Source organism: Balaenoptera ricei, chromosome 8 (assembly GCF_028023285.1).
Source record: "Balaenoptera ricei isolate mBalRic1 chromosome 8, mBalRic1.hap2, whole genome shotgun sequence".
NCBI lineage: Eukaryota > Metazoa > Chordata > Mammalia > Artiodactyla > Balaenopteridae > Balaenoptera > Balaenoptera ricei.
The window spans coordinates 57307433-57333498 of NC_082646.1; the positions used below are offsets into that span (position 1 = coordinate 57307433).

General features: G+C 38.4%; 1 protein-coding gene and 1 non-coding gene across 3 annotated transcripts in view; one reads left to right on the forward strand and one right to left on the reverse strand.

Annotated features, from left to right (window-relative positions):
* Positions 1–26066, forward strand: part of INTS4 (integrator complex subunit 4) — a 130077-nt gene that overhangs the window by 18532 nt on the left and 85479 nt on the right. The window contains exon 3 of one of the 2 annotated variants that reach the window (XM_059930719.1): positions 7775–7892. In XM_059930719.1, coding sequence (XP_059786702.1) covers positions 7775–7892 — 118 coding nt within the window. Of the gene's footprint in view, positions 1–7774; positions 7893–26066 lie in introns of those variants that run through there. The other variant, XM_059930720.1, reaches the window with a different exon arrangement.
* On the reverse strand, positions 3428–3534 carry LOC132371202 (U6 spliceosomal RNA). Its single transcript, XR_009504821.1, has one exon. It is a non-coding gene; the product is annotated as a U6 spliceosomal RNA (small nuclear RNA).

Here is a 26066-nt window from a genome sequence, read left to right on the forward strand (position 1 = left end):
AAAAATTTTATTTTCTAACAATACATAGTGGATATTCAGAAATGCAATTGATTTTTGTTTATTAAATCCTATGTCTAACAACCTTGCTAGGCTCATTTAACAATTTTAATAAATTATGTGTAGATTTTGGTTTCTTTACAAATAATCATATCAGCATATAATGGCTTTGTCTGATATTAATATTATGATACCAACTATCTCTTGATTAAAGTTTGCATGGTATACCTATTTCTACTTTTTATTTTCATCTTTTTTATAACTTTACTTTATGACCCATGTAAAAAACATGTAGTTAGTTTTTTAAAAATTTCACTTGACAGTGTTTGTTTTTCAACTGGAGCATTTAGTTCATTACATTTAATGTGTTTATTGATATATGCTGGTTTAAATCTACCCTCTTATTAAATGCCTTCTATTTGTCTTACCTGCTCAGTGTTCTTTTCTTTTCTCTCATTTCTTGCCATCTTTTGCATTGACTCTTTTTAAAAAATTCTCTCCTCCACCCCTTTTTTATTAGCTTGGGAGTTATACATTCTTTTACACTTCTTTTACTGTTTAACCTAGATATTACATGAATTCTCGACTGATCAAAGTCAAGTGTTAAATGGTACAGTTTCTATTTTGAACAATGCAAGGACTTTAACTTCATTTATCCACCTTCCTGACTTACATGTGTGAATGCAATTTTGTGTTTTAATTCTCCATTTTTCACTCTGGAAGACATTGTTATTTTCTACAGGCAATATTCATTTAGGTTTACCTATGTATTTATCATTTACCCACATGTATTTATCATTGCTTTTCTTTCCTTCTTGTATCTGTGACTATTTATTCATCTGGGATTATTTTCCTTTTGGCTGAAGAATACCCTCTGATATTTCCATTTATTGTGAGTTTACTGGTGGCACTCAGTGACAAATTCTTTGTGTTTGTTTGTATGGAAAAGTTTTAAGTTTTACGTTCTTTTTTTTTTTTGCCCATGCTGCATGGTTTGTGGGATCTTAGTTCCCCAACCAGCCACTGAACCTGGGCCACAGCAGTGAAAGTGCTGAGTCCTAACCACTGGACTGCCAGGGAATTCCCTTTATGTCCTTTCTTTATTTTAAAAAAATTTATTTTATTTTATTTATTTTTGGCTGCTTTGGGTCTTTGTTGCTGTGCATAGGTTTTTCTCTAGTTGCGGCGAGTGGGGGCTACTCTTCGTTGTGGTGCACAGGCCTCTTATTGCGGTGGCTTCTCTTGTTGTGGAACACGGGCTCTAGGCGCTTGGGCTTCAGTAGTTGTGGCTCGCAGGCTCTAGAGCACAGGCTCAGTAGTTGTGGTGCACGGGCTTAGTTGCTCCATGGCATGTGGGATCTTCCTGGACCAGGGCTTGAACCAGTGTCCCCTGCATTGGCAGGTGGATTCTTAACCACTGCGCCACCAGGGAAGCCCCTACCTCCCTTCTTGAAGGATGTTTTTGCTGTGTGTAGAATTTTAGACTGGCTGTTTTTCTTTATTTGTTTGTTTGTTTTTAGTGCTTTAAATATATCATTGTATTGTTTCCATTGAGAAGTCACATGTCAGTCATTATTTATCCCTTTGAGGAGTAATCTGTCTTCTTTTTCTTTGTCTGCTTTTAGGAGTTTTTGCTTCTTATGGTTTTCAGCAATTTTTCTGTCATGTGCCTAAATGTGGATTTCTTTTCATTTATCCTACTTAGGGTTCATAGTGTTTGTTTTATTATATGTGGCTTTGTAGTTCTAATCAGAAAGGTTCTTGGCCATTATTTCTTCAGATTTTGCTTTTCTCTTATTCTCTTCCTCCTCTCCTTTTGGGACTCCAATTATATGTATGATAACCATCTCATTTTATCCTATTACCTTCTTTTCTGAATTTTCTTCCTTTTGTCTTTTGGTGCTTAATTCTGGACCTGTCTTCCAGTTCACTAATTCTGTCTTGACCTTGTCTAATCTGCTCTTAAACCTATCTGTTGTTTCTTAATTTCATTTATTGCTTTTTATCATTTCTATAATTTTCTTTTTTTTTTTTAATTTATTTTATTTATTTATTTTTGGCTGCACTGGGTGTTCATTGCTGCACGCGGGCTGTCTCTAGTTGCGTCGAGCAGGGGCTACTCTTCGTTGGGGTGTGCGGGCTTCTCATTGCGGTGGCTTCTCTTGTTGTGGAGCACGGGCTCTAGGCACGCGGGCTTCGGTAGTTGTGGCTCGCGGGCTCTAGAGCGCAGGCTCAGTAGTTGTGGCGCACGGGCTTAGTTGCTCCGCGGCATGTGGGATCTTCCCGGACCAGGGCTTGAACCTGTGTCCCTCCCATTGGTGGGCGGATTCTTAACCACTGCGCCACCAGGGAAGCCCTATAATTTTCTTTTTAAAAAAAAAGTTTTAGTTCTCTGGTGAATTCCCAATTTTGACTTTTATCTCTTTGAACATACTAAGCAGAGTTAAAGTCTGTGTCTGATTACTTCAGTAGATGGAGTGCCTGTGGCTATGTCTTATCATTTTTATTCATGTCATCTGATCCCCTAGTATGCCTTTTTTCTTATTGTATTAGGCAGTGTATTTCTAAAATTGTTTGTAAAAATAATTTGAGGCTTAGGATGACTTAATTTTTGTCCAGAGAGGATTTGTTTCTGTCTATTCATCCAGGAAGACCTTATTCTTGTTTTAGGAATTGAGGTGATTCAAAGATGAGCTGCAGTCTCTACCAAAGTCTATGTATTTTTATTTTATTCTCACTTATATTATTGTAGCATTTGGGGATCCTAATCCAAAGTGATCGGGTTTATTAGGCTACCCCTGCTCATCCTCCTACTCTCAGCCTTATACACTAGCCATTGTGCCCTTACCCTTACCTGGCTGTTGGAAGCACTGCTTACTTTGCCTCTTATATATCCATCCCCTCACCTCCCACAGTTGACAGACATCTCCAGAAAAAGCAGCCCAAAGTGCTTTGGAGAACCTTCTTGGGTCTGTTACCTTCCTTGCATGATCCTGATTCTTTAATTCTTATTTATCGTTTTTCTTTCAAATATCTTCAAATACACACACAAGTATATATGCACATATACACATACATATATACATACGTATGTGTATATACATGTACACACTTGTATATGTGCATGTGTATTACATGCATGTACACACACATATGTTTTTCTTTTTTGGCATCCATAGTACTATTCTAGTTTTCCTTAGCGGGAAGGTTGTTCTGTATTACCTGCCCCTAACGTAAGTGGGAGTCTTGCCATTGTCTTTTGCTGGACTATTTTTTTCCGCGTATTAATTTTTATTTAATTTATTAAAAGAATGAATGGAAAGATGAATAATTCTTTGGAACCATTCAAATTCTTTTGCTGTTCTATAATTTTTTTAATCAAATACTCCTTTTTTTATTTTTTGCTGCTCAAAGGATTAAATTTTTTTTCAGAAATATGGAATGCTCCATGAATTTGTGTGCCATCCTTGCGAGGGAGCCATGCAAATTTTCTCTCTTTTGTCCCAGTTTTAGTATATGTGCTGCCAAAGTGAGCACTGCAATTACTCTTAATTTGTCTCTCTGGCTACTTTTGCCCCTTCCAATCCAATCATTATATTGAGGCTGGTTTGGTATTTCAAAAATTTGAATCTGTTTATGTCACTCTCCTCGTTATAGTTTTTCAAAGGATTTTTATTGTTCTTAGGACAAATACTATTCATTTGTTTATTCAACAGTGAACAAATATGTATTGAATTCCTGCTACATTCTGGGCACTATCAGAGGCACTTGCCATAATTCTCAAAAAGTTGTGGCACCTGCTTGCCTCTGTAGCCGCATTTCATGGTAGTCTACATTTTAGCCACATTGCCCCCTTTTTCAGTTCTGGAAGCTGTGGTGTTCTTTCATGACTGAGAGCATTCATTTATTCTTTTCTCTCTGCCTCAAATTAAAGTCTGTGTTTGTTATATTATATGTTTTCATGGAACTCTGTACTTTTCCTTTACAGTACAACTTTGTAATTATGTATTTGGACATTACTTGACAACTGTCTGCCTTGCCCATTAAAACCTAAAGTTCCATGAGGGCAGTGTATCCCCATGGCCAAACACAGTGGCTCCTTGTAAGTACTCAGGAAATCCTGTTGAACAGATGATGGATGAATTATTTAATTCACCGAGTGAATTAAGTAGGACACTTGGCTTTTCCTTTTCCTATACTCTTCCCTTTATTTTTATCAGAATGTACAAAGTGTTTTCTGGGCATTCTGCTTGTCACTTTAGCAGCTCACAGGTTGGTTGGGGAAACAGACACAATCACATAATACACTGTGATAATTACAGTGCACTGGTGAGGGGCATGATAAAGGGTTGCACCAGGCTGCTTGGGTGGTCCAAGGGGAAGGGCACTCTTGTCCAGTTCAGGCATCAGAGACAAACTTCCTGGGGTTGCTGACACCTGAGGGGCAGGAGGGAGTGGCTGTGGGAGGCAGGGAGAGCAATTTAGGCAGAGGAGCAATCTGAGCAGAAGTACAGAAGCTTGAAGCCTCATGGCATCACTGCTGGGGAATTGTGGGAGCCGACATACGGGACAGCCTTGGCAGGCTGTTGTGGCGTGCTCAGCAGCTCAGGCTTCTTTCCATAGGAAACTGGAAGCTTTTGAATGGTTATGAATGTTGGTGTGGAGTTTTAAATTTAACATTCTTTTAAAAACCCCAACTGTAGCATTTATTGTAACAAATTCAAGCAGTATAGAAGTGTATAAAATAAAGAATGAGACTTGCCTCTGCAAATAAAAAAGTTAGAAAACAAAATACACTCTCCAGAGATTACTCTGAAGAGAATCACTGTAACAGATACGTATGCATTCTTAAATGCAGCATTTTAGAATCTTCCATATTCTGGGTTTGCAACATTCTTCTGCCTGGAATGCTGCTTCCCTAAAACTTCCTATTACTCTCTGACTCACTCAGTTAAGTATCCGCTCAAAAGTAATATCCTTAGAGTGGACTTTCCTCACTGTCCTATCTATAATAGCCTCTCCACATTACTCTTTAACCTCTTACACATGTCGTTTTTCTTCAGAATGCTTACCATCTGAAATTACATATTTTCTTTTGCCAGTCTTTATTTTTTAATTTTTTATTCTTTTTGGCCAAGCCACATGGCTTGCACGATCATAGTTCCCCAACCAGGGATTGAACCTGGGCCCATGGCAGTGAAAACACCAAGTCCTAACCACTGGACCACCAGAGGATTCCCTCTTTGGCCAGTCTTATCCACTTGAATATAAGCGCTATGAGAGCAGGGATTGCTTCTGTTTTATTCATCGTTGTATCCCCAGCAGCTAGAATGATACTCGGCACATAGTAGGTACTCCTTGAATATTTGTTGAATGAGTAAATTAATTTGCATTTTAGATAGAATAAGTACTTTCATGTGATTTTTCTAAAACGTTAACTTTTTTTTTTGTAAATTTACAAACATACACAAAAGGAGAGAAAATAACATGAGCCTTCCAGTGTTCCTCATCCAGCTTCAACAATTATCAACATTTTGCTGTTCTTGTTTGGTGCATTCCCCTACTTTTTTGGGGGTGGGGCAAATCCCAGGCAACATATCATTTTACCTATAAACAATTATCTATGTTTAACAAATTAGGAGTTTTTTTAGGACTTAAAAAAAATGACACTTAACAATAGTCCTTAATAGTGTATATAATACCTAGTCCATGTTCAGTTTTCACTGATTGTCTTAAAGTCTTTTTACAGTTGGTTTGTTTGAGCAGGATTCACACATTGCATTTGGTTAGTTTAGCTGTCCTTTTCAGTTTCTTTTAATCTATAGCATTCCCTCCCCCCACCACCTTTTCTTTAATTTTTAAAAAAATTATTTATTTATTTAATTATTTTTTGGCTGTGTTGGGTCTTCGTTTCTGTGCGAGGGCTTTCTCTAGTTGCGGTGAGCGGGGGCCACTCTTCATCGCGGTGCGCGGGCCTCTCACTATCGTGGCCTCTCTTGTTGTGGAGCACAGGCTCCAGATGCGCAGGCTCAGTAGTCGTGGCTCACGGGCCTAGTTGCTCCGTGGCATGTGGGATCTTCCCAGACCAGAGATCGAACCCATGTCCCCTGCATTGGCAGGCAGATTCTCAACCACTGTGCCACCAGGGAAGCCCACCACCACCTTTTCTTTCCCATGCTATTTATTGTTTAAAAACCAGGCATTTTACCCTGTGGAATTTCCCATATTCTGGGCTTGGTGATTGCATCCTTATTTTTCACGTGTTTTTTATTTGCTCTTTATGGTACCTATCGGAGTACCATATCCATAGGGATTCAGTTCAGGTTTTATTACCCTCCACATGAAAGGACTGATGGTCAGAGAGGAAGGAAGGAAGGGCATTAATATTTGGTTGCCTTCTGTATGCCCATTTCTGTGTGAGTTGTTTTCCTCTCAGTAGCCGTTTGAGGTTATTAGCCCCATTTCACAGATGAGGCTTAAGAAGTTAATTAGCCTGTTCAAGACATATAGCTATTACATAGTGAGTCCAGGCTTCACATCTCAATCTGGCCAATTTCAAAGCCCTTTCTCCTTCTGCTGCACTCCACAGCTTAAGTTCCCAAGAAAATGACTTTCCCAAGGTTGAACGTATGGTAAGTGGTGTGCCAGGATTCAGGGTCTTCTGACTGCATATCTTTTGTCCCTTCTCCTGCTTCAGGCCTTCTTGTTGTGCCCAGTTACTTCCTTAGAAACTGGGGTCACATCTAGAAGGCACTTCATCTTTTGAGCATACATTTAAGTAATTTTGTCCTTGGGACAGAAATGCTTACTTAATCTTAGCGTTGGCAAGGTACGTTTTTTTTTTTTTTTCATTTTACCTATGTTTATTGAACTTCTGTCTACTTGGTGCCAGATATTGTGCTACATACTTGCGATATGGTAATGAACAAAGAGACAAGTTCCTTTCTGTCTTTGGGGGAAATTTCTCACCATAGGAATCTTGGTGCAAATTAGAGACCACCTCCCGATATTGAAGCTAAAAGGGCCACACTAACTCATTTCTTAGTCCCTCTTGCCCTGGGCCCCAGACCCAAGACCTAGACCCAGACAATGATTCACCTGCCCCAGACTTTTCTTTAAAATATTTATTTATTTATTTATTTATTTGGCTTCACTGGGTCTTACTTGTGGCACGCGGGATCTTTGTTGCTGCATGCAGGATTTTTAGTTGCATCATGCAGGATCTAGTTCCCTGACCAGGGATTGAACCCGGGCCCCCTGCATTGGGAGCACAGAGTTCTAACCACTGGACCACCTGGGAAGTCCCATCACCTGCCCCAGACTTCTGATCAGGATCTGGTGATTCAAAAAAACACAGGTAGAACGAAAACTTCTGTCTGGTGATAGCAGTGGTAGCTGCAGCACCCAATTTCTGGGGGCTCCAAAAACAGTGGTGCTGACAGCAATGTTGAGTGCCCAGTGCTGGCAGTGTTGGTGGTCCAAGTTGCTGCAACTCTTGTCTAATGTGACTGCACAGTGGAGGAAAGGTACTTTTAATCCCAAAAGCACACATCTCATTAGACATTAATGACATCAGGAAGGCATAAAATATTCCCATTCACTTTGCAGTATTTAGGTGTAACATACAGATTGAGAAAAACTTTCTGCCCCCAAAGCATATAAAGTTAATTTTTCAGAAATAAAGCTTAAGAATACTTGTTGACTCTATTTTGAGATATTAGTTTCCCATGTTCCTGAGAGTAGAGCATCAATGTAACAATAGCTTCTTTTGTTTCAGGAGAATGATCCATCTGTGAGACTGAAAATTGCATCATTGTTGGGTTTACTGTCAAAGACTGCAGGATTTTCACCAGACTGCATTATGGATGATGCCATTAACATCCTGCAGAATGAAAGTAAGTTGCAATTTAAAAGCTGTATAGGGAATTCCCTGGCTGTCCCGTGGTTAGGACTGAGCTGCCACTGCAGGGGGCACGGGTTTGATCCCTGGTTGGGGAACTAAGACCCCATATGCTGCAGGGCGTGGCCAAAAAAAAAGAAAAAAAAAAAAAGCTGTATAATTAGACCAGAAATCTTTAGTTCCTTTTGTATACAATGTAGAACAAAATTTTGTTGTGTTGGTGGTTATTGAAAAGGAATTTGAGGATGATTCAATAAAACCATGTACATATATTTACACTAGAGTTAAAATACAGGTTTGTCTCTTAATAGCTATCATTTATTGATCTCTACTAAGTGCCATATACTTAAGGTAGTTTACATATGACATAAGATAGATACTATTGTCCCTATTTTATAGGTTGGGAAACTGAAGCTCAGAGAAGTTAACTAACTTATTCAAGGTTACATAGTATGTGACAGAGTTGATGTTTTGTTGACTGTGCCTACTAACTCAGAAACTGTGGGAGGTGCTGCCCTGGTCATGGGATCACCCACAATTTACTTCCTATAAAGGCAACATCTCCCAAGTCTCATATGTTGTTGCCTTTTCTGTTTGTTCCTTGTTGATGCCCACTAAAATTATTCTCAGTCTTTAGGTGAAAAGGAAAACTATTTTACCTTAAAAAATTGTTTTTTTGATTATCTAGTTTTATTTATGTACAAGATTTGCTTATAGGGTTAGTGCCTCATTGCCTTGATATTTATTCTAAAATTAAATAAAATGAAATCCTTTGTGGCTGTTTCTGAAAGTACTATAGTTTTGTTTGAATTGTTTGTAGTTTCAAAAAATAGTTTTATTTCATTTTAGGGTATACATATTTAAACAAATATGATTATTTACATATTAGACAACATTTAGTCTATCAACTTGAGGTTATGAGAGTAATAAAGGTCCAGTGAACTCAAGAGACAATCTAAATTCACTTATCGTACAACTGTTTAATGATAACAAGTATCTTATATAAGTGGCCCATGGGTTGAAGTTGAGAATTTTTTATTTTTATTTTTAAATGACATCGGAGGAGGTCAGAAATGGAGTGACATCCTGCCGAAGTGTTTATTTATTTATTTATTTGTTTGTTTATTTATTTATATTTATTTATGGCTGTGTTGGGTCTTCGTTTCTGTGCGAGGGCTTTCTCTAGTTGTGGCAAGCGGGGGCCACTCTTCATCGCGGTGCACGGGCCTCTCACTATCACGGCCTCTCTTGTTGCGGAGCACAGGCTCCAGACGTGCAGGCTCAGTAATTGTGGCTCACGGGCCCAGCTGCTCCGCGGCACGTGGGATCTTCCCAGACCAGGGCTCGAACCCGTGTCGCCTGCATTGGCAGGCAGATTATCAATCACTGCGCCACCAGGGAAGCCCGAAGTTGAGAATTTTTTATTTTGTTAGAAGCAACTTTAAATTTTACCTGTATTCAATTTTTTTTTTTATCAGTCATCAATTTTATACACATCACTGTATACATGTCAATCCCAATCGCCCAGTTCAGCACACCACCATCCCCACCCCACCACAGTATTCCCTCTTGGTGTCCATACGTTTGTTCTCTACATCTGTGTCTCAACTTCTGCCCTGCAACCTGGTTCATCTGTACCATTTTTCTAGGTTCCACATACATGCGTTAATATACGGTATTTGTTTTTCTCTTTCTGATTTACTTCACTCTGTATGACAGTCTCTAGATCCATCCACGTCTCAACAAATGACTCAATTTCGTTCCTTTTTATGGCTGAGTAATATTCCATTGTGTATATGTACCACAACTTCTTTATCCATTTGTCTGTAGATGGGCATTTAGGTTGCTTCCATGACCTGGCTATTGTAAATAGTGCTGCAATGAACATTGGGGTGCGTGAGTCTTTTTGAATTACGGTTTTCTCTGGGTATATGCCCAGTAGTGGGATTGCTGGGTCATATGGTAATTCTACTTTTAGTTTTTTAAGGAACCTGCATATTGTTCTCCATAGTGGCTATATCAATTTACATTCCCACCAACAGTGCGAGGGGGTTCCCTTTTCTCCACACCCTCTCCAGCATTTGTTGTTTGTAGATTTTCTGATGATGCCCATTCTAACTGGTGTGAGGTGATACCTCATTGTAGTTTTGGTTTGCATTTCTCTAATAATTAGTGATGTTGAGCATCTTTTCATGTGCTTCGTGGCCGTTTGCATGTCTTCTTTGGAGAAATGTCTATTTAGGTCTTCTGCCCACTTTTGGATTGGGTTGTTTGTTTCTTTAATATTGAGCTGAATGAGCTGTTTATATATTTTGGAGATTAATCCTTTGTCCATTGATTTGTTTGCAAATATTTTCTCCCATTCTGAGGGTTGTCTTTTCGTCTTGTTTATGGTTTCCTTTGCTGTGCAAAAGCTTTGAAGTTTCATTACGTCCCATTTGTTTATTTTTGTTTTTATTTCCATTACTCTAGGAGGTGGATCAAAAAAGATCTTGCTGTGATTTATGTCAAAGAGTGTTCTTCCTATGTTTTCCTCTAAGAGTTTTATAGTGTCCGGTCTTACATTTAGGTCTCGAATCCATTTTGAGTTTATTTTTGTGTATGGTGTTAGGGAGTATCTAATTTCATTCTTTTACAAGTAGCTGTCCAGTTTCCCCAGCACCACTTATTGAAGAGACTGTCTTTTCTCCATTGTGTATCTTTGCCTCCTTTGTCATAGATTAGATGACCGTAGGTGCGTGGGTTTCTCTGGGCTTTCTATCTTGTTCCATTGATCTATGTTTCTGTTTTTGTGCCAGTACCATATTGTCTTGATTACTGTAGCTTTGTAGGATAGTCTGAAGTCAGGGAGTCTGATTCCTCCAGCTCCGTTTTTTTCCCTCAAGACTGCTTTGGCTATTCGGGGTCTTTTTTGTCTCCATACAAATTTTAAGATGATTTGTTCTAGTTCCGTAAAAAATGCCATTGGTAATTTGATAGGGATTGCATTGAATCTGTAGATTGCTTTGGGTAGTATAGTCATTTTCACGATATTGATTCTTCCAATCCAAGAACATGGTATATCTCTCCATCTGTTGGTATCATCTTTAATTTTTTTCATCAGTGTCTTATAGTTTTCTGCATACAGGTCTTTTGTCTCCCTAGGTAGGTTTATTCCTAGGTATTTTATTCTTTTTGTTGCAGTGGTAAATGGGAGTGTTTCCATAATTTCTCTTTTAGATTTTTCATCATTAGTGTATAGGAATGCAAGAGATTTCTGTGCATTAATTTTGTATCCTACAACTTTACCAAATTCATTGATTAGCTCTAGTAGTTTTCTGGTGGCAGTTTTAGGATTCTCTATGTATAGTATCATGTCATCTGCAAACAGTGACAGTTTTACTTCTTCTTTTCCAATTTGTATTCCTTTTATTTCTTTTTCTTCTCTGATTGCCATGGCTAGGACTTCCAAAACTATGTTGAATAATAGTGGTGAGAGTGGACATCCTTCTCTCGTTCCTGATCTTAGAGGAAATGCTTTCAGTTTTTCACCGTTGAGAATGATGTTTCCTGTGGGTTTGTTGTATATGGCCTTTATTATGTTGAGGTAGGTTTCCCTCTATGCCCACTTTCTGGAGAGTTTTTATCATAAATGGGTGTTGAATTTTATCAAAAGCTTTTTCTGCATCTATTGAGATGATCATATGGTTTTTATTCTTCAATTTGTTAATATGGTGTATCACATTGATTGATTTGCATATATTGAAGAATCCTTGCATGCCTGGGATAAATCCCACTTGATCGTGGTGTATGGTCCTTTTAATGTGTTGTTGGATTCTGTTTGCTAGTATTTTGTTGAGGATTTTTGCATCTATAATCATCAGTGATATTGGTCTGTAATTTTCTTTTTTTGTAGTATCTTTGTCTGGTTTTGGTATCAGGGTGATGGTGGCCTCATAGAATGAGTTTGGGAGTGTTCCTTCCTCTGCAATTTTTTGGAAGAGTTTGAGAAGGATGGGTGTTAGCTCTTCTCTAAATGTTTGATAGAATTCACCTGTGAAGCTATCTGGTCCTGGACTTTTGTTTATTGGAAGATTTTTAACCACAGTTTCAATTTCATTACTTGTGATTGCTCTGTTCATATTTTCTGTTTCTTCCTGGTTCAGTCTTGGAAGATTATACCTTTCTAAGAATTTGTCCATTTCTTCCAGGTTGTCTATTTTATTGGCATAGAGTTGCTTGTAGTAGTCTCTTAGGAGGCTTTGTGTTTCTGCCGTGTCTGTTGTAACTTCTCCTTTTTCATTTCTGATTTTATTGATTTGAGTCCTCTCCCTCTTTTTCTTGATGAGTCTGGCTAATGGCTTATCAATTTTATTTATCTTCTCAAAGAACCAGCTTTTAGTTTTATTGATCTTTGTTATTGTTTTCTTTGTTTCTATTTCATTTATTTCCACTCTGATCTTTATGATTTCTTTCCTTCCGCTCACTTTGGGTTTTGTTTGTTCTTCTTTCTCTAGTTTCTTTAGGTGTAAGGTTAGATTGTTTATTTGAGATTTTTCTTGTTTCTTTAGGTAGGCTTCTATAGCTATAAACTTTCCTCTTAGAACTGTTTTTGCTGCATCCCATAGGTTTTAGATCGTCATGTTTTCATTGTCATTTGTCTCTCGGTATTTTTTGATTTCCTCTTTGATTTCTTCAGTGATCTCTTGGTTATTTAGTAACGTATTGTTTAGCCTCCATGTGTTTGTGTTTTTTACGTTTTTTTCCCTGTAATTCATTTCTAATCCCATAGCGTTGTCATCAAAAAAGATGCTTGATATGATTTCAATTTTCTTAAATTTACTGAGGCTTGATTTGTGACCCAAGATGTGATCTATCCTGGAGAATGTTCCGTGCGCACTTGAGAAGAAAGTGTAATCTGCTGTTTTTGGATGGAATGTTCTATAAATATCAATTAAATCTAACTGGTCTATTGTGTCATTTAAAGCTTCTGTTTCCTTATTTATTTTCATTTTGGATGATCTGTCCATTGGTGTAAGTGAGGTGTTAAAGCCCCCCACTATTATTGTGTTACTGTTGACTTCCTCTTTTATAGCTGTTAGCAGTTGCCTTATGTACTGAGGTGTTCCTATGTTGGGTGCATATATATTTATAATTGTTATATCTTCTTCTTGGATTGATCCCTTGATCATTATGTAGTGTCCTTTCTTGTCTCTTGTAACATTCTTTATTTTGAAGTCTATTTTATCTGATATGAGTATTGCTACTCCAGCTTTCTTTTGATTTCCATTTGCATGGAATATCTTTTTCCATCCCCTCACTTTCAGTCTGTATGTGTCCCTAGGTCTGAAGTGGGTCTCTTGTAGACAGCATATATATGGGTCTTGTTTTTGCATCCATTCAGCCAGCCTGTGTCTCTTGGTTGGAGCATTTAATCCATTCACGTTTTTTTTTTTTTTTAATTCTTTTTTTTTTTTTTTTAAACATCTTTATTGAAGTATAATTGCCTTACAATAGTGTGTTATCCATTCACGTTTAAGGTAATTATCGATATCTATGTTCCTATGACCATTTTCTTAATTGTTTTGGGTTTGTTTTTGTAGGTCCTTTTCTTCTCTTGTGTTTCCCACTTAGAGAAGTTCCTTTAGCATTTGTTGTAGAGCTGGTTTGGTGGTGCTGAATTCTCTTAGCTTTTGCTTGTCTGTAAAGCTTTTGATTTCTCTATCAAATCTAAATGAGATCCTTGCCAGGTAGAGTAATCTTGGTTGTAGGTTCTTCCCTTTCATCACTTTAAGTATATCATGCCACTCCCTTCTGGCTTGTAGAGTTTCTGCTGAGAAATCAGCTGTTAATCTTATGGGAGTTCCCTTGTATGTTATTTGTCGTTTTTCCCTTGCTGCTTTCAATAATTTTTCTTTGTCTTTAATTTTTGCCAATTTGATTACTATGTGCCTCAGCGTGTTTCTCCCTGGGTTTATCCTGTATGGGACTCTCCGTGCTTCCTGGACTTGGGTGGCTATTTCCTTTCCCATGTTAGAGAAGTTTTCGACTATAATCTCTTCAAATATTTTCTCTGGTCCTTTCTCTCTCTCTTCTCCTTCTGGGACCCCTATAATGCGAATGTTGTTGTGTTTAATGTTGTCCCAGAGGTGTCTTAGGCTGTCTTAATTTCTTTTCATTCGTTTTTCTTTAGTCTGTTCCGCATCAGTGAATTCCACCATTCTGTCTTCCAGGTCACTTATCCGTTCTTCTGCCTCATTTATCTGCTATTGATTCCTTCTAGTGTAATTTTCATTTCAATTATTGTATTGGTTATCTCTGTTTGTTTGTTCTTTAATTCTTCTAGGTCTTTGTTAATCATTTCTTGCGTCTTCTCGATCTTTGCCTCCATTCTTATTCCGAGGTCCTGGATCATCTTCACTATCATTATTCTGAATTCTTTTTCTGGAAGGTTGCCTATCTCCACTTTATTTAGTTGTTTTTCTGGGGTTTTTTCTTGTTCCTTCATCTGGTACATAGCCCTCTGCCCTTTCATCTTGTCTGTCTTTCTGTGAATGTGGTTTTTGTTTCACAGGCTGCAGGATTGTAGTTTTTCTTGCTTCTGCTGTCTTCCCTCTGGTGGTTGAGGCTATCTAAGAGGCTTGATGGGAGGCTCTGGTGGTGGGTAGAGCTCACTTGTATTGAATTTTGACCCAAGACTTTTAATTCACAGGAAACAATCAAAATATCTTTAAAAAATTTTTTTGGCATTTATTGAAATGCCAATGTAATGACATTAGGGAGAAATTTAAAAAACATTTCTACTGCTACCATAAAACAATTTAATGGGGGCGGAGTCAAGATGGCAGACTAGGAGGACGCAGAGTTCGCATCTCTGCACAGCTAGGACACCTACCAGGCACTGGTGGGGGACCACAGACATCGAAGGGGACGGTAGGAACCCCTGAGTGACTGGGTAGGACATGTGGGGGAGTGAGGGGAAAGGAGAAGTGGAGGTGGGATGGGACCAGCGCCCCTGAGGGGCTGCTGGGCGAGGGGAGGGGTTCCCAGACCAGGTGGGGCCACCCACGGTTAGGGGATCATCAGGGACAGGGGAGACCCTCGGGAGAGGGCAGGAATGGAAGGGAGCACAGCCAGCATTTCCCTGCCCACTTGGGCCCGTGGGGAGCCTGCTGAGGTCCCGGGCCTAATCCTCCACCCTCGGAGGTCCATCAGTGCTGAGCCTAAGCTCTGTCCATACACCTCAACCCAGGGCCTTACCTGTGAATTCCGAAGTCTGTACACCAAGGCCCCCCTCAGGCCGTGTTGCCTTTCCCCACAGGTGCTACGCCTAGGCTCCCCCACACTAAACCCCACCTCTGCCTAAGTTCTGCCCCTGCCTAAACTCTGCCCCCCACAGCCAAGGGTCTTTTTGTTTTTTTTTTAGGTTGTGTTTCTGTTTTACCTTGCTGTTGTTGATTCATTTATATTTTTATTTTTCTAATTTTAGTTTATTCTTTATAGTTTGTTATTCTGCTCCTTTTGGCATGTTCTCTTTTTTTTTTTTCTTTTTTCTGTTGTGGTTCTGTTTTACTTTGTTGTAGTTGTTTCACTTATATTTTTATTTTCCTAATATATTTTTTGGTTTTTCTAATTTTATTTTATTTTTTATTTCTGTTATTGTACTGCTCCTTTTTTTGTGTGTGTGTTTTGTTTTCTTTTCTATTGCCATGCTGCATGGCTTGCAGGATCTTGGTTCCCAGACCGGGGGTTGGGGCTGAGCTCCTTGGTGGGAGTGCTGAGTCCAAACTGCTAGACTAACAGAGAACCTCAGACACCAGGGAATATTAATTGGAGTGAGGTCTCCCGGAGGTCCTCATCTCAGCACCAAGACCTGGCTCTACCCAACTGCCTGCAAACTCCAGTGCTGGACGTCTTAGGCCAAACAACCAGTAAGGCAGGAATACAGCCCCATCCATCAGAAAAAATGAGACGACAGAAAAATACGTTACAGACGAAGGAGTAACGTAAAAACCTACAAAACCAAATAAATGAAGAGTTAATAGGCAACCTACCTGAAAAAGAATTCAGAGTATTGATAGTAAAGGTCCAAAATCTCAGAAATAGAATGGAGGCACGGATTGAGAAAATACAAGAAATGTTTAACAAAGACCTAGAAGAACTAAAGAACAAACAAACAGTGATGAACAACACAATAACTGAGATGAAAAATGCACTAGAAGGAATCAATAGTAGAATAACTGAGGCAGAACATTAAGTAAGTGAGCTGGAAGATTGAATGTTGGGAATAACTGCAGAGGAGCAGAATAAAGAATAAAGAAAGAATTGAGGACAGTCTCAGAGACCTCTGGGACAACATTAAACACACCAACATTCGAATGATAGGGGTCCCAGAAGAAGAAGAGAAAGAGGAAGGGTCTGAGAAAATATTTGAAGAGATTACAGTTGAAAACTTCCCTAACATGGGAAAGGAAATAGCCACCCAAGTCCAGGAAGCACGGAGAGTCCCATACAGAAGAAATCCAAAGAGAAACACGCCAAGACACATAGTAATCAAACTATCAAAAATTAAATACAAAGAAAAAATATTAAAAGCAATAAAGGAAAAACAGCAAATAACATACAAGGGAATCCCCATAAGGTTATCAGCTGATTTTTCAGCAGAAACTCTGCAGGCTAGAAAGGAGTGGCAGGATATGTTTAAAGTGATAAAAGGGAAAAACCTACAATCAAGATTAGTCTACCCAGGGCTTCCCTGGTGGCGCAGTGGTTGAGAATCTGCCTGCTAATGCAGGGGACACGGGTTCGAGCCCTGGTCTGGGAAGATCCCACATGCCACGGAGCGGCTGGGCCCAGGAGCCACAACTACTGAGCCTGTGCGTCTGGAGCCTGTGCCCCGCAACGGGAGGGGCCGCGATAGTGAAAGGCCCGCGCACCGCGATGAAGAGCGGTCCCCGCACCGCGATGAAGAGTGGCCCCCACTTGCCGCAACTAGAGAAAGCCCTCGCACAAACCGAAGACCCAGCACAGCCAAAAATAAATAAATAAATAAAATCCTGCCTTGCCCTAAAAAAAAAAAAAAAAAAAAAAAAGATTAGTCTACCCAGCAAGGATCTCATTCAGATTTGACGGAGAAATCAAAAGCTTTACAGACAAGCAAAAGCTAAGAGAATTCAGCACCACCAAACCAGCTTTACAACAAATGCTAAAGGAACTTCTCTAGGAAACACAAGAGAAGAAAAAGAGCCACAAAAGCAAACCCAAAACAATTAAAAAAATAGTAATAGGAACATACATGTTGATAATCACCTTGCATGTAAATAGATTAAATGCTCTCACCAAAAGACACAGACTGGCTGAATGGATACAAAAACAAGATCCGTATATATGCTGTCTACAAGAGACCCACTTCAGACCTAGGGACACATGCAGACTGAAAGTGAGGGGATGGAAAAAGATATTCCATGCAAATGGAAATTACAAGAAAGCTGGAGTAGCACTCATATCAGATAAAGTAGACTTTAAAATAAAGACTGTTACAAGAGATAAGGAAGGACACTGCATAATGATCAAGGGATCAATCCAGGAAGAAAACATAACAGTTGTAAATATTTATGCACCCAACATAGGAGCACCTCAATACATAAGGCAAATGCTAACAGCCATAAAAGGGGAAATCGACACTAACACAATAATAGTAAGGGACTTTAACACCCCACTTTCACCAATGGACAGATCATCCAAAATGAAAATAAATAAGGAAACACAAGCTTTAAATGACACGTTAGAACAGATGGACTTAATTGATATTTATAGGACATTTCATCCAAAAACAACAGAATACACTATCTTCTCAACTGCACACGGAACATTCTCCAGGATAGATCACATCTTGGGTCACAAATCACGCCTTGGTAAATTTAGGAAAATTGAAATCATATCAAGTATCTTTTCCAACCACAGCGCTATGAGCCTAGATATCAATTACAGGAAAAAAACTGTAAAAAATACAAACACATAGAGGCTAAACAATACGCTGCTAAATAACAACGAGATCACTGAAGAAATCAAAGAAGAAATTTTTAAAAACCTAGAAACTAATGGCAACGAAAACACAAAGATCCAAAACTTATGCGATGCAGCCAAAGCAGTTTTATGCCGGAAGTTTATAGCAATTTAGGCTCACCTCGAGAAACAAGAAAAATCTCAAATAAACAATCTAACCTTACACCTAAAGCAACTATAGAAAGAAGAACAAAGAAAACCTGAAGTCAGTAGAAGGAAAGAAATCATAAAGATCAGAGCAGAAAGAAATGAAATAGAAATGAAGAAAGCAATAGCGAAGATTAATAAAACTGAAAGTAGGTTCTTTCAGAAGATAAACAAAATTGATACCTTCAGCCAGACTCATTAAGAAAAAAAGGGAGAGGACGCAAATCAATAAAATTAGAAATGTAAAAGGAGAGATTACAACTGACACCTCAGAAATACAAAGGATCATAAGAGACTACTACAAGCAGCTATATGCCAATAAAACAGACAACCTGGAAGAAATAGACAAATTCTTGTCAAGGTGCAACTTTCCAAGACTGGACCAGGAAGAATTCGAAAATATAAACAGACCAATCACAAGTATTGAAATTGAAAAAGTAAAAATGTTAACAGCAAACAAAAGTCCAGGACGAGATGGCTTCACAGGGGAATTCTGTGAAACACTTAGAGAAGAGTTAACACCTATCCTTCCAAACTGTTCCAAAAAATTGTAGAGGTAGGAACACTCCCAAACTTGTTCTATGAGGCCACCATCACCCTGATACCAAAACCAGAAAAAGATATCACAAAAAAGAAAATTACAGACCAGTATCGCTGATGAACATAGACACAAAAATCCTCAACAAAATACTAGCAAATAGAATCCAACAGCACATTAAAAAGATCATACACCATGACCAAGTGGGATTTATCCCAGGGATGCAAAGATTCTTTAATATATGCAAATCAAGCATTGTGATAAACCATATTAACAAATTAAAGAATAAAAACCATATGATCATCTCAATAGATGCAGAAAAAGCTTTGGACAAAATTCAACACCCACGTATGATGAAAACTCTCCAGAAAATGACCAAGAGGGAATCTACCTCAATATAATAATGGCCATATATGACAAACCCTCAGCAAACATCATTATGGTGAAACACTGAAAGCATTTCCTCTAAGATCAGGAACCAGACAAGGATGTCCACTCTCACTACTGTTATTCAACATAATATTGGAAGTCCTAGCCACGGCAGTCAGAGAAGAAAAAGAAATAGAAGGAATACAAATTGGAAAAGAAGAAGTAGAACTGTCCCTGTTTGCAGGTGACATGATACTATACATAGAAAATCCTAAAGATGCCACCAGAAAACTACTAGAACTAATCAATGAATTTTGTAAGGTTGCAGGGTACAAAATTAATGCACAGAAATCTCTTTCATTCTTATACAGTAATAACAAAAGGTCAGAAAGAGAAATTAAGGAAACACTCCTATTTACCATTGCAACAAAAAGAATAAAATACCTAGGAATAAACGTACCTAAGGAGGTAAAAGACCTGTACTCAGAAAACTATAAAACACTCATGAAAGAAATCAAAGATGACGCAAATAGATGGAGAGATATACCATGCTCCTGGATTGGAAGAATCAATATTGTGAAAATGACTGTACTACCCAGAGCAATCTACAGATTCAATGCAGTGCCTATCAAACTACCAGTGGCATTTTTCACATAACTAGAACAAAAAATGTTAACATTTGTATGGAGACACAAAAGACCCTGAATAGCCAAAGCAGTCTTGAGGGAAAAAAACGGAGCTGGAGGAATCAGGCTCCCGGAATTCAGACTGTACTACAAAGCTACAGTAATGAAGACAATATGGTACTGACACAAAAACAGAAATATAGATCAATGGAGCAGGATAGAAAGCCCAGAGATAAACCCACGCACTTATGGTCAACTAATCTATGACAAAGGAGGCAAGGGTATACAATGGAGAAAAGACAGCCTCTTCAGTAAATGGTGTTGGGAAAACTGAACAACTATATGTAAAAGAATGAAATTAGATCATTACCTAACACCATATACAAAAATAAACTCAAAATGGCTTAAAGACCTAAATGTAAGGCTAGACACTCTAAAACTCTTAGAGGAAAACATAGGCAGAATACTCTATGACATAAATCACAGCAAGATCCTTCTTGACTCACCTCCTAGAGAAATGGAAATAAAAACAAAAATAAACAAATGGGACCTAATGAAACTTAAAAGCTTTTGCACAGCAAAGGAAACCATAAACAAGACGGAAAGACAAACCTCAGAATGGGAGAAAATATTTGCAAATAAAGCAACTGACAAAGGATTAATCTCCAAATTTTACAAGCAGCTTATGCAGCTCAGTATCAAAAATACAAACAACCCAATCCAAAAATGGGCAGAAGGTCTAAATAGACATTTCTCCAAAGAAGGTATACAGATTGCCAACAAACACATGAAAGGATGCTCAACATCACTAATCATTAGAGAAATGCAAATCAAAACTGCAATGAGGTATCACCTCACAGCAGTCAGAATGGCCATCATCAAAAAATCTACAAACAATAAATGCTGGAGAGGGTGTGGAGAAAAGGGAACCCTCTTGCACTGTTGGTGGGAATGTAAATTGATACAGGCACTCTGGAGAACAGTATGGAGGTTCCTTAAAAAACTAAAAATAGAATTACCATATGACCCAGAAATCCCACTACTGGGCATATACCGAGAGAAAACCGTAATTCAGAAAGACACATGCACCCCAATGTTCATTGCAGCTCTATTTACAATAGCCAGGACATGGAAGCAACCTAAGTGTCCATCAGCAGATGAATGGGTAAAGAAGATGTGGCACATATATACAATAGAATATTACTCAGCCATAAAAAGAAATGAAATTGAGTTATTCGTCGTGAGGTGGATGCACCTAGAGTCTGTCATACAGAGTGAAGTAAGTCAGAAAGAAAAAGAAATACCGTAGGCTAACACATATATATGGAATCTAAAAAAAAAAGGAAAAGGTTATGAAGAACCTAGGGGCAGGACAGGAATAAAGATGCAGACATAGAGAATGGACTTGAGGACACGGGATGGGGGAAGAGTAAGCTGGGACAAAGTGAGAGAGTGGCATGGACATATATACACTACCAAATGTAAAATAGATAGCTAGTTGGAAGCAGCCGCGTAGCACAGGGAGATCAACTCGGTGCTTTGTGACCACCTAGAGGGGTGGGATAGGAAGTGCAGGAGGGAGATGCAAGAGGGAGGAGATATGGGGCTATATGTATATGTATAGCTGATTCACTTTGTTATACAGCAGAAACTAACACACCATTGTAACGCAGTTATACTCCAATAAAGATGTTAAAAAAGAAAAACGGATTAAAGACATAAATGTTAAGACCAGACACTATAAAACTCTTAGAGGAAAACATAGGAAAAACTCTCTTTAACATAAATCACATTAAGTTCTTTTATGACACACCTCCTATAGTAATGAAAATAGCAGAATGGGAAAAGATATTTGCAAATGAAACAACGGACAGAGGATTAATCTCCAAAATATACACACAACTCATTCAGCTCAGTATCAAAAAAACAACCAACCCAATCAAGAAATGGGTGGAAGACCTAAACAGACATTTCTCCAAAGAAGACATTCAGATGGCCAAGAGGCACATGAAAAGATGCTCAACATCACTAATTTTTAGAGAAATGCAAATCAAAACTACAATGAGGTATCACCTCACACCAGTTAGAATGGACATCATCAGAAAATCTACAAACAACAAATGCTGGAGAGGGTGTGGAGAAAAGGGAACCCTCTTGCACTGTTGGTGGGAATGTAAATTGATACAGCCACTATGGAGAACAGTATGGAGGTTCCTCAAAAAATAAAAATAGAACTACCATATGACCCAGCAATCCCACTACTGGGCATATACCCTGAGAAAACCATAATTCAAAAAAAACACACGTACCCCAATATTCATTGCAGCACTACTTACAATAGCCAGGACATGGAAACCCCTAAATGTCCATCGACAGATGAACGGATAAAGAAGATATGGTACGTATATTTAATGGAATATTACTCCGCCATAAAAAGAAATGAATTTGGGTTATTTGTAGAGTTGTGGATGGACCTAGAGTTTGTCCTACAGAGTTAAGTAGGTCAGAAAGAGAAAAACAAATATTGTATATTAACGCATATATGTGGAATCTAGAAAAATGGTACAGATGTACCTATTTGCAGGGCAGGAATAGAAATGCAGACATAGGGAACAGACGTGTGGACACAGAGGGGGAAGGGGAGGGTGGGATGAAGATTAGGTTTGACGTAAATACACTACCATGTGTAAAATATATAGCTAGTGGGAACCTGCTGTATAGCACAGGGAGCTCAGCTTGGTGCTTTGTGATGACCTAGATGGGTGGGATGGGGGGTTGAAGGAGGTCCAAGAGGGAGGGAATATATGTATATATACAGCTGATTCACTTCACTGTACAGCAGAAACTAACACAACATTGTAAAGCAATTATACTCCAATAAACAAAAACAAAGACAAACAAAAAAAATTTGTTTTACATATTACCTTTTACTTATGTAAGTTTTATATGGTTGTACTTATAGGGAATGTATTATTTTGTGTTTTAGTGTATTTACTTAATATCACATGTAATTTTCCCATTTTCATACATTACCTTCATAAAAATTAGGGTGTTGATAATATATTAAATACTAACAGGTATGTTTTTGCTGTTGTAGAGAGTGGCAAAATGGCAAAAAAAATACTTCTTTTAAAAGCACCAAAACAGGGACTTCCCTGGTGGTCCAGTGGTTAAGACTTTTTCCAGTGCAGGGGGTGTGGGTTGGATCCCTGGTTGGGGAACTAAGATCTCACATTCCTCAGGGCCAAAAAGCCAAAACATAAAACAGAAGCAATATTGTAACAAAATTCAACAAAGACTTTAAAAATGGTCCATATCAAAAAAAAGAATTCTTGGGCTTCTCTGGTGGTGCAGTGGTTGAGAATCTGCCTGCCAATGCAGGGGACACGGGTTCGAGCCCTGGTCTGGGAAGATCCCACATGCCGCGGAGCAACTGGGCCCGTGGGCCACAACTACTGAGCCTGCGCGTCTGGAGCCTGTGCTCCGCAACAACAGAGGCCGCTATAGTGAGAGGCCCGTGCACCGCAATGAAGAGTGGCCCCCGCTCGCTGCAACTAGAGAAAGCCCTCGCACAGAAACTAAGACCCAACACAGCCAATAAATAAATAAATAAATAAATAAATTTATTAAAAAAAAAAAGTCTTAAAAGCACCAAAACAATTACATTGTGTCAGTATAGAAGTATCCTTTTTTTCTGTGCAAAATTCTTATAGAAGCTATACTTGGAAGAATTTCATACTTTATGATTGGGGATTTCATAAAGCCATAGACTTTTTGAGCTATAAATGGCCTTATAGGGACCATCTTGTGTAATTCCTTCATTTTGCAGATGACAGACTCTAGGTCCCAGAGATGAAATGAGTTGAAGTGAGTTGATCTAGCTAAAAGAAGTAGCAGGACTGAGAACTTAGTGCAGTGCTCTTTCTTATGGACCATGGTTTAACCAAGAACACTTACCTCTAAAATAGAAACATTACAAGAGAGAGTTAATTTTGATTCAAACCTCATCCTAGCCAAATTATGCAGTATTCATGGAAATAGCTGTTTTAACTTTTTGTTAAGTATTCTAATGTTTGTTACTTGTCTCTAAGAGAGCTGATCTAGGACTCTTCCTATTTTCCTGTTCCTGGCCTACCTAGATTCATACAAGATAGAATTGGAAGGGACCATAAATATCATCTAGTTCAAACCCTTTATTTCAGAGCTCATGAATTCCAGGGAAGTAAAGTGACTGCTAAATTCACTCTGTATTTGCAGCTTAAAATTAAGAGTTTCCCAGTTATCAGTCTACTATGCACTTTCAAATCCAAGACTGTGGTCCACACTTTGGACCAGATGTCTTTCATTTCAGTTCATCAGATGTATGAGTTTTGTAACTCCTTGGCAAGCACTGCTTCTCTAGTATCAGTACATATTATACCACTAATGATAACACAAAGCTCATTTTAGAGAAGGTATAATTAAAATACTGTAGCAGCAGAGGAGAGAATGGGATCAGTGCTGACTGGTGGGATCTAGAAAGGCTTAGTGAAGAGGTAGATTTGGAAAGTCCAAATCCCTCAAATTTGGTTAAAAGTGGTGCCAAGGAGAAGGAACAATATGATAGATGGTAGAGAACTGGGAAAGTATAAGAGATGTTTGAAGAACTGAATTGTTTCTTGAGAGATCAGCAGGAAGTAAGGGGCTTTTGGAAGAAAAACACTGGTAAAATGTTTTGAAGCCAAAGGGTAGGTAGCGTTGAGTGCTGAGGATTTTAAATGTTATTTTGCAGGCAGTGGGAACCTTGTTCTTTTTGAACAAGGCATGAAATGATCAAGTCTAGTCTTGGAAAGATATTTTGGTGGTTGTGTGGAATTTGCTTTGATGAACTGGGTAGTTTAGAGAAGAGATGTTGAGGATTCAGTTATTCATGTGGTGATGTTCATCTAACCTGGAGTTACAATGTAGGTCTGGAACTTGGGAGAGAGACCAGGATTTAAGATTTAGATTAGATTTGTGATGTATCGGAGGCAAGAGTTAAGTTCAAAAATGTTTGACTAGCTTTTCATGGTTGCCATGCAGAATCATCTTTTTGAAGAAATAAATTACAGGGCAGTGTAGTGGTGTTGGAGATGTCTTCACCTCTCTTCCGTTTTCTCTTAGCACCTTCTTATCTCTTTGCGGCCTCTTTCATATTGGAGACTTTTCTTTCCTTTTTTAATCTATTCAACTTAAAAAAATTCTTACTGAAGTATAGTTGATTTACAGTATTGTATTAATGGAGACTTTTCTTGATGATCCTTGGCATTGCATTTAAATTTAAGATGAGGCAATAAAAAGCTGATTGGTAGTTCTGTGTGAATGGATGGGGCTTGTCAGCTGGTAGGCTTCACTCTAAGGTGATCCTTTATGTCTTTGGAGGACTGTTAAATATTGGTGTCTTTTGCTGTTTTTCTGTGGGATCCATCAGCTTTTGACTCTCCTGCTAGGAAGACAGAAATGCCTGGCTGCCATGTTTTTTTTTTAGCCAAAGCAACTGAAGGGAGCTAGGGAGAGGGAGGGAGTCTCATTTTCAATATGTTGATTATCTCTTAATCTTCTCTTCTTCATTATATTTCCTCCCTGTCCTCACCTGGTATTCCCCAAATTAGATCCTTTCTGTCCTAATTTTCATAGAGAACAAACCTCCTATTTCAGTGGTCACTTGGTTATATAGGATAGGGAAGGAGGCAGGGGTCCAACTACTTCTTATAGACCTTTCAAACAAATCCCTGCCTCATCCCTGTTTTGGGGTGTTATTTGGTTGTTTTTTTTAAATCTACCATTCCTGAATCTTTCTGGGCGTATGGCTAGAATTTATTTGCTCTGTCATGACACCCTCCTCAGTAGGCATTTAGTATTAGATTTCTCAGTTCTGCCATAGACTTTTTTTTTGATTTTATTTATTTATTTTTTGACATACAAAGTATTTTTTTAACATCTTTATTGGAATATAATTGCTTTACAATGGTGTGTTAGTTTCTGCTTTATAACAAAGTGAATCAGCTACACACATATATATATATATCCCCATATCTCCTCCCTCTTGTGCCTCCCTCCCACCCTCCGTATCCCACCCCTCTAGGTGGTCACAAAGCACCGAGCTGCCATAGACTTTTTAACTGCTTTCCATCTCTGAAAAATTTGTTGACTTTTCTCATCTGCTTACCTTTCTTCTCCTGTTTTCTTTGTCCTTGTAAGTTTATACCTTTTAAATTTCTTTACGCTTATATGTTAATGAGGTTTTAGGAAAGAATTAGTGATAAACAGATGTGTTCAATCTGTTGTGTTTTACTGGAAATCTTAGTAAGAGGTGATTTAACCAGTGTTTTCTGAGCTTTAGTCATTTATATATCATACCATTTTTGACATTTGTTTCACATCTATATTATGGTTTACTTAATGTTTTTCTTAAGTGGACAATTAT